We start from the raw sequence: 14,225 nt of genomic DNA, 5'->3' as shown, positions 1-14,225 counted from the left end.
CCCCAGAATCAAGCTGCCAAAACATGAGGAGCCATTCACAGGATAACAGAGGAAGATAAACAAAATTCTGGGAGTGTGAGATTAGGCTGAAATATATGAAAGAAAACCCTAGATGTCCCTCCTTAGAAAGAAGCATACAACCACATGGAGAGAGGTCCCAGCCATCCCAAACAGGGCTGCCCTAAACCAACTAGTTCCACTGAGCAGCCAGAAGACTGCGGCTGCACCAGCAAGCCGGGGCCAGATTGGCCGCGCCCAGAAGAACCACCCCACTAAGCCCAGCACCAGCTGCCAACGGACCCACAAACTCATACGCTAGATAAGACTATGGCCGAAACCCAGTCAGATGTGAGGCCCTGCTTCTACAGCCCAAACCAACAGATACAGCCAGTCAGCTGGTCAGCTTCCAAGAACCCCCCAAGTCTGCTGATTGCAAGCCACTTGGAGAGTGGCCAGATGCGGTGGATGGAGAAACAGTGTTTCCACTAATGGGCCCAGGGACAGACCTGCTTATCCCGCATGATTTGTTTTCCCCTTCTACTGCTGATTTCAGGCTGGGCTTCAAAGCCACTAGAACAAACAACTAGAGGTTGCGACATAATGAACTTCTGCCTGGGGATGCGGGGAAAGCAGAGGTGGGAGCCTGTCTCCTCCTTCCACTTTGCCCCTTCCTGCTATCTGGAACCAGAGCTGGGGGAGCAATCTTAGTATACTGGTCAACTCAGGAGGCGAGGACAAATGTGCTTAAGCCGCAACGGTTCACTTCTCACAGTTCTGGAGGCTGGAGGCCTGAGGTGAGGGGCGCCTGTGTGGTTGGGTTCGGGAGACAGCCCTCCTCCCGGCTTGTGGAGATCCCCTCCCTGCGGTGTCCTCAGCTGGCAGAGAGAGTGCTCGGGACACTAATCCCATCCTGGGTCCTCATCTAAGCTCAAGTACCTCTCAGAGACCCCTCCACCACACCCTGTCACACTGGGGGTAGGACTTTGATGTATGGGGACACAAAGCTTTAGCACTGCACCTTACGTCAGGGACAGATGCCACAGCCTCAGGATGAAGGAACCGGGCCAGGACAGCTCCACAAGACTGAGCCTCTGCCTCAACTACGTGGGAGGGGTTGGCAAACTTCTCTAAGCCACTGATAGTTGTGATTCTGGGCCCAGGAGCCAGACCTACATGCTCAGGTAGGTCCTCGCCTCCTGAAGGTCCCAAAGGCAGAGCGGCAAGTGGTGGGCATTGCTTTGTCACCAAGAGTGTTGCCTCGTCCCGTGAACAACTTGACATGGTGTTTGATGTGTGCTGGTCTTGCATTTTAAAATTCAGATATAATTTACACCGAAAAAGAAAAAAAAAAATAAAACCTCTTTAAAGTGTACAGTTCACGGAGCACCTGGCGGGCTCTGTCGGAAGAGTGCGAGACTCTTAAACTCAGGATTGTGAGTTCGAGCCCCAGGATGGGCATGGAGATCACTTAAAAAATACAATTTAGGGGCGCCTGGGTGGTTCAGTGGGTTGAGCTATTGCCTTCGGCTCAGGTCATGATCTCAGGGTCCTGGGATCGAGCCCCATGTTGGGCACTCTGGTCAGCAGGGAGCCTCCTCCCCCTTCTCCCTCTGCCTGCCTCTCTGCCTACTTGTGATCTCTATCTGTCTGCCAAATAAATAAATAAAATCTTTTTTAAAAAATACAATTAAAAAAAAAAGTGTACAGGGGAGCACCTGGGTGGCTGTCAGTTAAGCGTTTGCCTTCGGCTCTGGCCATGATCTCAGGTCCTGGGATCGAGCCCTGCATCCGGCTCCCTACTCAGGGGAAAGACTGCTTCTCCCTCTGACCCTCCCCCCAACCATGCTCTCTTTCTCAAATAAATAATACCTTTAAAAAAAACTGAACAGGGACGCCTGGGTGGCTCAGTTGGTTAAGCGGCTGCCTTCGGCTCAGGTCATGATCCCAGCGTCCTGGGATCGAGTCCCACATCGGGCTCTTTGCTCGGCGGGGAGCCTGCTTCTCCCTCTGTCTCTGCCTGCCTCTCTGTCTGCCTGTGCTCGCTCTCTCCCTCTCTCTCTGATAAATAAATGGAATCTTTTAAAAAAAAAAAAACTGAACAGAGTGTTCAGTGGCCTTGTATATTCCCAAGGTTGTGTGTGTCACCATCACCACCAGTTTCAAGCATTTTCAGCCCCCCATGTGTCCTCCCCCAGCCCCTGGGAGCCGCCAGTCTCCTTCCTGCCTCCATGGCTTTGCCCCTCAGGACAAGTCACATGAGGGAAATCACACAGGCTGTGGCCCTCTGATTCTGGCCCCTATCACCGAGCACCGTGATTGTTTTGAGAGTCGTGGACACGGCTATGTGTGTCAAGACCTCGCCCCTTTTTCTCCCCGCGTGGTAGCGCCTGCTACCCACCCCCCAGCTGGTGGATGTTGGGGCCGTTTCCACCTCTGGGCTGCTGTGAGGAATGCCACTGCCCATGTCGGTGCCCATCGCACATGTGGCCAGACAGACACATGTTTTCCCTTGAGGCGGGCAAACACCCGGGAGGGGAGTTACCAGGCGCTTAGCTTTCTGAGGAACTGCCAGACTGGTTTCCAAAGGGGCCATACGTACCCTGTGGCATTCCCTGCAGCGCAGGGTTCAAGGTCACCTACCACCACAGGGACTGTGCAGGTTCTCCAGGCTCGAGGTCAGAGTGACCACTGATTCCGGTGGGAATGACAGCCAGAGAACTGGGCAGGTGTCTGCGAGGTGCATTTATTTCAACCACAGATGGGACCCACGCTCCAACGACAGCTCCGAGCCTTGCTGGGCACATGGCCCCAGGCCCTCACTTCCAGCGGCCTCCGACACGGCCCTTCCCTGCACCCTTCCGGCTGTAGGAGAAGAGGGAGAGGATGGCAGGAAGGAGGGGCTCCCCCAACCTCTGAGAGGGGTCCTGCCCTCAACTCAGAAGTCTGCCCCCCAGTTCCCACTCTCCCTGCCTCCCGGAGGAAGGGGCAGGGCAAATGCACTCTCTGTTCAGTGACAGGGACGGGGTGGCTGATGGGGTGTGGGGGACTCCCACGCACCTGCGGGAGCTGACACTGGGGGGTGAACTCAGGATGTTCCCGTGGGTGCTGAGGGATATTGAGGAGGAGGGGCTGGGGGGAAGGGAGGGATGGGAGATGGGCGTGGGCAGCACTGAAGAGGGGCCAAGGCTGGGGTGAAAGAGACAGAAAGTGGGAGATGGGAAAGATGAACAGTGAGCAGGAGAGGGGAGCGGAGTAGGAAGAGCAAGAAACAGAAGCTACGGGGCACGAGGTCTCAGCCTTTGACACTTGGGGCAGGGGCTGTCCTCGGTGCTGCAGGGGTCTGAGGGCCAAGGGACCAGGCGCACGGGGGTGGGGGGCCAGAGAAGGAGAGACACACCCCAGTCTGGGGAGGCACACTTACAACTTCTGGGCGTGGCTGATGCGGTTGTACAGAACGTTGATCTGTGCAGGAAAGAGGGAAATGCTGGGAGGACTGTGTGGGGACGCACCCACCAGCCCCTGCCCTTCATCCACCCCCACGCTGCGCCGCCTTCCTCCCTGGGAGATGGGTCTCACCTCGTACTTCTGCTGCTTCAGCTTCTCCATCAGGTCAAACTTCTCAGATTCCAGCTGGTGGATCCAGTCCGACAGCTCCTGGGCCTTCTCCCTGGTGGGCCAGAAGGGCTGTCAGGGAGGGGCTGGCCCGTACCCCCGACCCAGACAGAACCACCCAAGGCCACCCAGAGAGACTCAGTGGGCGTCACTACTGCCATTTTGTTAATATCTGAGGCCGAAACATTCTAGGTGAGTGGAAGGAAAGGGTTCTTAAGTCCCTGCCCGCCGCCTCCACATCCAAAATTCCTGTTTCCCCAAGAGAAAACGGTGTCACGGCTAAGGACCCAGGCTTTGGAGTCAGGAAGCCTGGCTTCAAATCCCAGCTTTGCCATTCTCTGACTTGTGACCTTCGCCAAGTAACCTCCCCTAGGATCCTGCTTCCCTCTCCTGAGATGGTCCTGGAGCCATGCAAACATCTTGAGAGCCAACCCTGACCCTGAACGTCTTTTCCAGTGCTCAGACCCTTCACACTGATAGTTTTAAATCTGCATGGTGGGAGCAGTTACGTCACAGAAACGGGCAAGTGCTACCGTCAGGACTTTTTGCCCCTGGAGAGCCTGGCTGGTGAACATCTAGCACTGTAACACCAGCGGCAAGGATGGGCTGCTGCCCCAGGCCTCCCAGGGTTCAAATCCCAGCTCTTCCACTTGCAGCTGTGCCACCCTGGAGAGGCTACTTAACCTCTCTGTGCCTCAGGTCCCTCATCTTTAACAGGAGGATAATCATAGTATCTACACCACAGGGTTGACTGTGAGGGCATGACTGTGGCAGCCACCGCCATCACCGCCATCACCACCATCACCACCATCATCACCAGAGAAATTACATAACGTGCCTATGATCCCACAGTGTGTAAGAGGCAGAGTGGGCACTGAGCTCCAGCCCCCCTCGCTGTGCTGCCTCTGGGGAGGTGGGAGTTTTGGACTTCATAAGTCATGCCCAGACCAGAGAACATCAAGCTACCACTGAGGGCCCAGAAGGAACAGCCCTCTGCAGCCTTCCCTCTGATGGCTTATCACAAGACGTGGGCTGTTCTGTGAATGGGAGGTAAAGGGGTAGATAGACACCCACGGGGCAGAGACTTGGCTGGAAATTTCTCACCAGCATGTCTGGCTTTAATTCACGTAAAGATGGGGCCTTTCTGAGTTTCCAGGGCACATCAATAGGTCAACATAATCTCTTAACTTTTAGTGAGCCATCTTGTCTGGCTTCCCACCATATCACCTCCCAGACTCTACAGCTCTACAGCTCATGATACCCACAGCTCATGATACCCACAAGATGTCAGTGACATCTCCCAGGGAAGAAAACAGGGCATCCGCCCAGAGAGGGAGACGCACTTGCCAAAGTCACACAGCGCCAGGTCTCAGACCTGGGATCCGCCCTCCCAGAGCTTTGTAGGGGTCCCCATATCTCGCCGTCTTCCAACCAGCCCCCTCCCACCCTGAGCCCCCCATCCCACCTACCGGAGCTGCTCTTCTCCCATGTGGTCGATGTTCAGAGGCTTTTTACGCTCAGAAAGGATGCGCAGTTTCATCTCCCGTCCTGTCTGGCGCTTACCGCGCTTCTGTTCTGCCTGAGGGTATGGAAGGGGACACACTGAACTGTGAGATAGATCAGAACCCAGGGCTGGGCTCCTCACCACCATGTCACTACACGCAGGAGTCCAGATCCCTCCTCCTGGCCTCTTCTCCCTCAGACCCAGGAGTCCAGACCCCCAGCCCCTCCTCCCTCAGACCTGGGAGTCCAGGCTCCCAGCCCCTCCTCCCTCAGACCCAGGAGTCCAGACCCCCCAGCCCCTCCTCCCTCAGACCCAGGAGTTCAGACCCCCAGCACCTCCTCCCTCAGACCTGGGAGTCCAGGCTCCCAGCCCCTCCTCCCTCAGACCCAGGAGTTGGGGCTCCCAACCCCCACCTCCATCAGGAACCAAGAGTCTAGGCCCTTAGTTGCCTCCTCCCTGGGAACACAGACCTTAGGTCCCAGCAGGCTGAACTCACCTTGACAAGGTAACCCCCAAAATGGGCTCCCATGTTGGACAGAACCTTCTTCTTTTTGGCATCGTCCTCCGCCCGCTTCTTGGCCTCTTCCTCCTCCTTCCGCATCTTCTCCTCCTGAGGGAAGAAAGGAGTTAACCCCGGAGGCTGGCCCAGCCCCTGTGGGGAAGGGGTCTGAGTGACACAGGGATCCATCGACCCAATGCACGAGACAAAGTCAATGCCAGAACAGGCTAAATGCAGACATACTGCCCCGGGCCCATCCAGGCCTGACTGTGACCACCCACAAGTCCCTTCTCCTCTCTGGGCCTTAATATCCCCCAAGCAAAACTTTTACAGTGGGGAAGGGATATTCCTGCTTCTTTCTGCATTTCTCTAATCTGAATGGCCTGTGCCGAGCTTGCTGTGTGCCTCAGTGCAGATAGTCCCCCTCTCTGGGCCTTTGTCTCCTTTATTCTCACGAGACAAGAATGATGTCTCAGAGGATGCAAGATGGTGACTGGGGATGGGGATGGGGGACTCAGCACACTAAAGGGCCCATGGCCTTGAGCCTGAGGATGGGGCTCTAGAATGTCAAATGAAGGCAGCCCCGTGTTCCAGAAAGAGTGGCTTGTCCAGCCCAGCTCCTCCCCACACTGAAAGCACTGGTGAGGTGGGCATGACGGCTTCTGGCACATCCAGCACACTCCATCTGAATTTCTTTCCTAACGCTGTTGTAACGTGCAAATTTAATAGCTTAAAACAGCATGAGTTTGGGATGCCTGCGGGGAGGCTCAGTCGGCTGAGCATCTGCCTTCAGCTCGGGTCCTGATCCCAGGGTGCTGGGATCAAGCCCCAGGTCCCGCTCTCTGCTCAGTGGGGAGTCTGCTTCCCCCTCTGCCTGCCGCTTCCTCTGCTTGTGCTCTCTGTCAAATAAATAAATAAAAATCTTTAAAAAAAAAATAGCACAAGTGGGGTGCCTGGGTGGCTCAGTGGGTTAAAGCCTCTGTCTTCGGCTCAGGTCGTGATCTAGGGTCCTGGGATCAAGTCCCACATCGGGCTCTCTGCTCAGCAGGGAGCCTGCTTCCTCCTCTCTCTCTGCCTGCATCTCTGCCTACTTGTGATCTCTGTCTGCCAAATAAGTAAATAAAATCTTAAATTTTTAAAAAAAGCACAAGTTTATCGCCTTACAGCTCGGCAGGTCAGAAGTCTGAAACGAGTCTTCTGGGCTGTAATCAAGGAGTAAACAGTGTGGAGGGTCTAGGGGAAAAGTCACTCGCTTGCCCCGTACTTCTCACCTGCATTCTTTGGGTCCTGGCCCCTTCCTCCGTCTTCTAAGCTAGTAGAGCAGCATCTTCAAACATCCCTGACTCTGACTCCACAGCCTCCCTCTTCCAAGGACCATTGTGATAACACGAAGCCCATCTGGATAATCCAGAATTATCTCCCACCTGAACTTAATCCCACCTGCAAAGTCTCTTTTGCTATGCAGGGTACCATATGGATAGACTTTGGGAATTAGGACGAGAACATCTTTGGGAGACCAGTAGGATGCTTACCATGTCACCCTACTCTTAATCTTTTAAAGTGATTCAAGTGGCAGATCATGTTTCCAAAGCCCACACCAATGGGAGTATTTTCACCAACCTCCTACAACTAGCCAGCAATTTGCTCCAAGATGGACAGGTGACCAATCTGAACTTATCCCAGAATCAAGGAGAAGAGAGATAAAAGAGGAATGAAAGCCAGATTTGCTGGTAGTCACTTGCCTCCCCTGAGAACGGGGTGTCCAGTTGGGTGACCTACCATCTGGTTCACCTGGGACTGATGGGATACATGATTTTCAGGGCTCAGACCAGGAACATCCCAGGCAAACCCATGACGACCTCATCACCCCCAGCGTCCATAGAAAGATGGGACCAGGGATAGGAAGAGAAAAGACGGGTCTTTGTGATCTTATTTGAGTTCCTTGATCCAGCCATACCTGAAACCAATCACACTCTACTTTTTCTTAGTTATATGAACAAATAAAATTCTCTTTCTGCTGAATTCAGTTTGGGTTAGGGTTTCTGTCCCTTCCAACAGAAAGATCCTTGAATAACACAGTGCAAGTCCTGCCTTCCTCAGGACTGCAGAAAAGATCATGAACGGGAAATAGAGCATTCAGCTTAAGAAGTAGCATTTGGTCTTGCAGGGCAGGGGAGGCACCCACCGCCAGCTTGGCCTGACGCTCACGCTCCTTCTCAGTTCGGAAGCGCTGTTGTTCAGCTCTCTCAGCCCGGCGCCGCTCCTGGGGGAAGGGAGAGGAATGAGGGGGTGCAGGGTCGCCCCGTCCCCAAGGAGGTCAAGAGCAGAGATGAGCTAGTTTGAGTATGGCCACCGACTTGGACAGCCTCGGGGCTGCACTGGACGGGAAGCACTCCCAGTCGCAGGATGGTGGGGAGGATGCTGGGGAACTCTGCCTCCCTCCACTCACAATGCGCTCTTTCAGCGCAATGAGCTCCTCTTCCTCTTTCTTTCGCTGTTCAAAATGCACATCGATGAGCGTCTGCAGCTCCAGCAGATCTTTCTCCATGCGCTTCCGGTGGATGTCCTGCAGGACGCAGGGGTGGGGGTAGGGGAGTGCATTACTTCCAGGCAGTGCGGGGGACCGGGCACCCACCTGTGTGCCCTCTGAGGCCCATCGAGGCAGGGCCCTCCCTGCAAAGACCAACGTGGGCCGTTTAGGGGACCAGGGGCTGCTGTTGGTGATGTTCCCAGCAGGGGCACTAGGGGACACCTTGGGTCCATTTAGGAGGCTCCGAAAGGAGGGAGAAGCCAGAGGCACCACTTCCTAATTTGCACAAAGGCACCTGGGGACTGGAGGTCCCTTACTTACATCGAAGTCCACACGTTCCCCTTCTGGGATCTTCGGGGGGATCAGTGGTGGGACCACAGGCCTGGCGGGTGGGAAGGGGAAAGACTGAGCAGCCTAAGCTCCCTGACCGAGCTCCCCACTGGCTGTCCTGACCAGTGTGGCAGCCACGGCCCAGCGTGGTTTGGGGCACCTGACAGGGGGCTGGTCCGAATTGACATTCCCTGGGCTATCTGAGAAACACACTGGATTTTGAACACTTGGTTCAAACAGAAGAATGGAATATATTTCACTAACAATGTCTCCTATCATCTACCTGTTGAAATGATTAATTTTTCAATTTAATGAGTTGTATAAAAAATTTGGCAACGATTAATTTTACCTGTTTTCCTGTTCTGTTTTACTTTTTAAAATGCGACTTGTAAAAATACATATATTTACACACGTGGCTTGCATTAAATTCATAAATGGTATTGGGTGCTTCTGTGGTTTTTAAGACAGCACCTTCAGACGATTTGCTTCCTACTCCACTGGCTGTCCCACTTCTGTCTCCTCGTCCCCAGAGAGCCCTTTAAAGGGTTTCACCCTTTTATTCATTCTCAGGAATATCTGTCTCCAGCTCAGGCTCTCTCCGAGATCCCAGACTCAGGTTAACCAGCGTCTCCTGAATATCTCCGCATTCTCAAGTACCACACCTCCACTGAGCTCATCAACCTCCCCAAGATGAAGGCAGTGGGGGGGGAATGCACCGCCCCTCCGGTTCTCAGCCAAGACCCCTGGCAGGTGATGCCCACCTCCTCCCTGCCCTTGCCCCAACGACAAGTCCTGGCCTCTTTGCCTAGGCATCTCCCCAGTCTGTTTCCCCTTTCCACCCCACGCCCCCTGCCCAGCTCAGGCCTCAGCCACTCCTGTGAACCTTCATGCCAGCCCCCTCCTGGCCTCCCAGCCTCTGGCTGTCCACCTTCAGCTCACCTCCCTTCCTGACTTTAGCTCAGAGCTCACCGTTAAGACAAAGCCCAAGCAACCCAGCATTCACAGCCTTCTCACCTGATCACAGTCAACTCCTCCAGCAACTTCTCTCCTCCCTCACAGACACACACATTTCATGGTTCCCTGGCTATGGCATGTGCCTTTGCACCCCTGGACATTTGCATATCCTGTTCCCTCTGCCTGCAATGCCCTTCCCCTGGTATACTGCATCCCCTGAGGCTTTCCCTTCTCCAACAAGCTTTCCCTGATCCCCCTTGCTCTCTCTCTCAGATCTGACCCAAAGTCATCTTTGCTCAAAACCCCGCACAACCCCATCCCTTCTTACACTCTACACTCTGGCCACAGTGGAATTGGCACCACTGCCCATGGCAGCCCACAGAAGTCTGCTTCTAGGTTCTTTCCTCATGCTCAGCTTGCTGCCTCCCTGCATCTCCAAGCTTTGGCCTCAATCTCTCTTCCTCCAGGACCCTCTGCCTCCACGAGCTCTCATGGCCTCCACACATCTGCCTAGTTTAGGAACTTCGTCATCAGAATGACCTGTGTCTGTATCTGTTTCCCCCAAAAAGTGGCCTAGATCCAGCCACTGCCCCAGGCGTGTACCCCTCAGCTTTCTCCTCTACAATATCCCTCCCACCACCTTCTTCAGGTAGTGATTCAGGAATCTCCTCCCCTGGGAAGCGTTCCGTGACTGCCGAGGGCAAACATAGGGCCCTGGTGTGTGCTACCATAACTGGATCCCAGTCTGTTTCACCAACAGAGCAGATGGGATCTGACTTGCCAGATGCCATGGAACATTCTCTGAACCATTCATGGAAAGAAGAAATCACTGTCCTTTTCTGTTCCAAGTGCCCCACTCTCCTTTTCTGCCTTTTTCATGCCCTGTCTCTGGGAGTGGGGGACATATTTAGGAGGATGGGATTGGGACTCCCCCAGCCCTATAGTATCTCACCTTGGTTTGGGGCGCTCTTCTTCTAGTGGGGAGATACAAAGACATGATTAGCAAGAGTTCATGGGGGTGGGGCTGACACACCCAGAGGAGGGAGCCCCTCCTCCAAGCCACAGCCCCCAGGAGCAGGTCTGGGGGAGATGCATGAGTCGGAGGAGAAGAGGGGAGAAGGGAAATCAGGGTGGTCATAAAGAGGGAAGAGGGTCACACGCTTCAGATATACATTCAGAACTGGTGTGGGGATCCTCCTCCCACTTCTCTGGGAACCCAGGAGTCCAAACCCCCCAGGCCTTCCTCCTTCTACATACCCAGAGTTCCTGCTCTTCTCCATTTACACCTAGCCCTGCAGAGTGTCGCCAGCCCCAACCCCTCTGGGGACACAGGAACCCAGACTCTCAGGGAGAGCCCCTTCTGCATCTCGGGCCCCAACCTTTGAATGTATATGGGGGTGAAACATGACAGGGTCGGGAATGCCTGTCCGCAAACATCCAACCCTTCCACAAGTATTCCTCCAGTCTGGGGGAGAAGGCTTGGGTGTCGGTCCCTTTAAGAAGGAAGGGAAAGGGTTAAAGCCTCAGCGAGGCTATTTCCCTTCGTGGACACCAGAGGGCGCGCGAGCTCTCCGGGGCTTAAAGGACCGGGCCTGGGCGGGTTACGGGGGCTCAGGGGGTCCTCGCAGGGGTCAGGGCCCGAGGAAATCCGTCTCGGGAAGCGAAGCAGCCGCAGTCACCTCGCTCTACCACCGGCTCCGGCTCCTCGGCGGCTGGGGAGGAGGAGGCAGGGGGAGAAGCGAGGACGGGGAAGCGAGGGGGAGCGGCCACGCAGGGGTGTGGGGGGCAGAGAGGAAAGAGAGGGGAGAGGCTGTTAAAGGACCTGAAGCCGGGGCTGTAGCGAGCCCAGTGCCCGCCGGCCCCGCCCCGACCAGCGCCCCCCCTCACCCCACCCGGCCCCGCGGGGCTGCTCGGGCTGCAGACCTGCGGGGGCCAGGCCTCACCTTCCTCCTCCTCCTCCGCAGCCTCCTCTTCTGGAAAGGGGGCGGGGGCAGAGAAGGCGGATCAGGAGCCCCGCGGGGCCGCAGGCGGTGCGGAGAGGGCACGCAAGGGGCGCCACCACGCCGGAGAGTGGGCGCTGGGGGCAGCGGGCGACCCCGGTGTCCTCTCGCCCCCCGCGTGCGTGTCCCCAGGCCACCGAGGCCCGCCCACTCCCACTCACCTTCGGGCTGCTCCCTGAGGGCAGGGGTGGGGAAGAAAGGGCGAGAGGCAGGGTTACACGTGTTGGAGGTGGGAGAGTGTCCCACGTCTCCACGCCCCCAGCCCTCCCGCCTGCGCGACTCACTCCTCATATTCCTGCTCCTCGGTGTCCGACATCCTGTGACCTGAGGACCAGAGAACACGCGAGTGAGGTGGCGTCGCAGTGGAGGAGGGGCGGGGGCTGGCCCCCGGATCTGAGGGAAGAGGGGCTGCGGCCTAGACTCCAGGGTCTGAGGGAGGAGGGGTTGGGGGTGTGGACTCCTGGCTGAGGGAGGAGGGAGCTGGGGGTCTGGACTCCTGGGTCTGAGGGAGGATGGGCTGGGGGTCTGGATTCCTGGGTCTGAGTGAGGGGGGGGGGTGTTGCTGGGGACTGGACTCCTGGTCTGAGTGAGCAGGGGCTGGGGGCTTGGACTCCTGGGTCTGAGGGAAGAGGGGTTGGGGGCGTGGACTCCTGGGTCTGAGAGAGGTGGGGCTGGGGGGCCTAGACTCAGAGTCTGAGGGAGGAGGAGCTGGAGGCCTGGACTCCTGGATCTGAGGGAGGATGGGCTGGGGGTCTGGACTCCTGGGTCTGAGGGAGAAGGGGTTGGGGGCCTGGACTCCTGGGTCTGAGGGAGGAGGGGACTGGGGGGCCTAGACTCAGAGTCTGAGGGAGGAGGAGCTGGAGGCCTGGACTCCTGGATCTGAGGGAGGATGGGCTGGGGGTCTGGACTCCTGGGTCTGAGGGAGAAGGGGTTGGGGGCCTGGACTCCTGGGTCTGAGGGAGGAGGGGACTGGGGGCCTGGACTCCCAGGTCTGAGGGAGGAGGGGACTGGGGTCCTGGACTCCTGGGTCTGAGGGAGGAGGGGGCTAGGGACTGGACTCCTGGTCTGAGTGAGCAGGGGCTGGGGGCCTGGACTCCTGGGTCTGAGGGAGGAGGGGGCTGAGGGCCTGGATTCTTGGGTCTGAGGGAGGAGGGGGTTGGGGGGTCTGGACTCCTGGGTCAGAACAAGGAGGGGCTGGGTCCTGGACTCCCGGGTCTGAGGAAGGAGGGGCTGGGGGCTCTGAAAGGGAAAGGGCTCTGGGAGGTGGGGGGGGGGCACTGCCTGAAAGCTGCTGCTTCAGCCCCTCCACCACCACAGCTGTCCTCTTTTGTCTTATGACATGTCCATGGGAACCTGATCTGAGTGGGGATTAGGAGAAAGTATTTGGGAAGGGACGGTGGCCTGAAGACAATAGCTGCCCCACCCCACCAAAGGCTATTTCAGGGGGGATGTCGTACATGGTGAAACAGAGGACATTTCCTAAGAAGGGATTCAAGGGGGGGGAGGCCCCTGGGAGAATTAGTTACACCAACTCCCTCTCACACCCCACCCCACCCCCCGCTCGTTATCTTCCCACCTGTCCCCTCCTTGCCGCAGCACCCACAGACTGGGGAGGAGGGTTGTCCACAGACCTCATCCTGAGCCCTACATAGACAGCACACCATCTTTGAGATCCCCCGGGACCCACAGGACCCAGGTTTAAGAGCACCCCAAATCCTGAGATCCACAGATCCTGACACCCCAACTGGTGATCCCGCTGGTTTCTGGGGACAAGCAAGTCCCCATGTCTCCAGAGTCTGAGACCCCAATTCTTGAGACTCCAGACTGGGCTCAGATATCCTCAGCTCTTGATGCCCTAGGTCTCAACACGTTCTGAAGCCTGAATATCCTGAGACCCCAAAACCCGGATGCCCAAGCTCCGAGATGTATTCATGATGCTCCGAAATTTTGACAGCTCCAGTCATAAGGCCTCTGACCCAGAGACCTCAGTTCTCAAACCCCCAGAGTCTGAGACTCCCTGTCCTGAACCCCAGACCATCCAAGCCCAGATACTCCCATCTTCTGAGATTCCCTCAGAATCAGATCTCAGACCTGCTAGGTCTGAGGGTGCCCCATTCTGGGACACCCCAATCTTGAAACCCCAGACTCTGGAACTCTGAAATCCTAATAACTCTGTCTTCAGTCCCCTAAAAGCCCGAGCTTCCCCAGAATTCCCAAGCCTCCATCTTGTGTCCCCTCCAGCCCTATAGCTCATCATACCCCTCATGTCTCCCACCCCTCCTCTTCTCTCCCTCAAGGACAAAGTCCCTGGAGACCCCAGGACCATTACCTAAGGCTGGGTCTGCAGAGTCCACGAGCTTCAGGACAGAGCCTTCCTGACAGAGCTGAAGCACCCCTGGGGTTTATAGAGGAGGCTCAGCCCCGCCCCCCCAGGAGAGAGGGAGGGCCAGAGAATTCCTTTCTCCAACCTCGAGTCCCAGCTCAGGGGCTGCCCTGCCCCCAGTCTGGCTTCACATTCAGGATCCCAGACCTCCTGGCTGCTTGGGGACCCCTTCACCCCATCGGCATCACCTTGAACCCAGGCTGGGTCAGGTGACCTCCAACCTCTGGGCTCCCCACCCCTTATAGCAGGCTGTGCTCTATGCTTTGAGGTCCCTGGGCTCAGCACACAATAGGTCCTTGGAGAATACTTGTTGACAAAAGGGGTACAGGGTCTGCTTTCTCTTATATGGCTCTGGTTCTGGTTTCTGTGTCTCTCCGACGCTGTCCTTCTTTCCTTTGTCTCTGTGACTCCCC

At 56.5% G+C, this 14,225-nt stretch overlaps 1 protein-coding gene across 2 annotated transcripts; it reads right to left on the bottom strand.

The window, feature by feature from the left end:
* Window positions 1–2,743: 2,743 nt before the first annotated feature.
* On the bottom strand, window positions 2,744–13,789 carry TNNT1 (troponin T1, slow skeletal type). Of its 2 annotated transcripts, none has more exons than XM_044260589.1 (14): window positions 13,759–13,789; window positions 11,714–11,753; window positions 11,591–11,604; window positions 11,373–11,402; window positions 11,109–11,141; window positions 10,382–10,403; window positions 8,467–8,527; window positions 8,065–8,181; window positions 7,801–7,878; window positions 5,613–5,726; window positions 5,082–5,191; window positions 3,577–3,667; window positions 3,422–3,462; window positions 2,744–2,862 (listed from the first exon to the last, which is right to left on the bottom strand). In XM_044260589.1, the coding sequence occupies exons 2-14, from the start codon at window positions 11,743–11,745 to the stop codon at window positions 2,817–2,819; spliced, it is 789 nt and encodes a 262-aa protein (XP_044116524.1). In that variant the 5' UTR covers window positions 11,746–11,753; window positions 13,759–13,789; the 3' UTR covers window positions 2,744–2,816. The 2 variants fall into 2 exon arrangements, with proteins under 2 accessions (XP_044116524.1, XP_044116526.1); XM_044260591.1 differs by having other exon boundaries at window positions 10,382–10,400.
* Window positions 13,790–14,225: the final 436 nt, after the last annotated feature.

The sequence above is a fragment of the Neovison vison genome, chromosome 7, assembly GCF_020171115.1.
Source record: "Neovison vison isolate M4711 chromosome 7, ASM_NN_V1, whole genome shotgun sequence".
Classification (NCBI taxonomy): Eukaryota; Metazoa; Chordata; class Mammalia; order Carnivora; family Mustelidae; genus Neogale; species Neogale vison.
The sequence above is the reverse complement of the archived record's forward strand: the minus strand, read 5'-3'. Positions and strand labels throughout refer to the sequence as shown.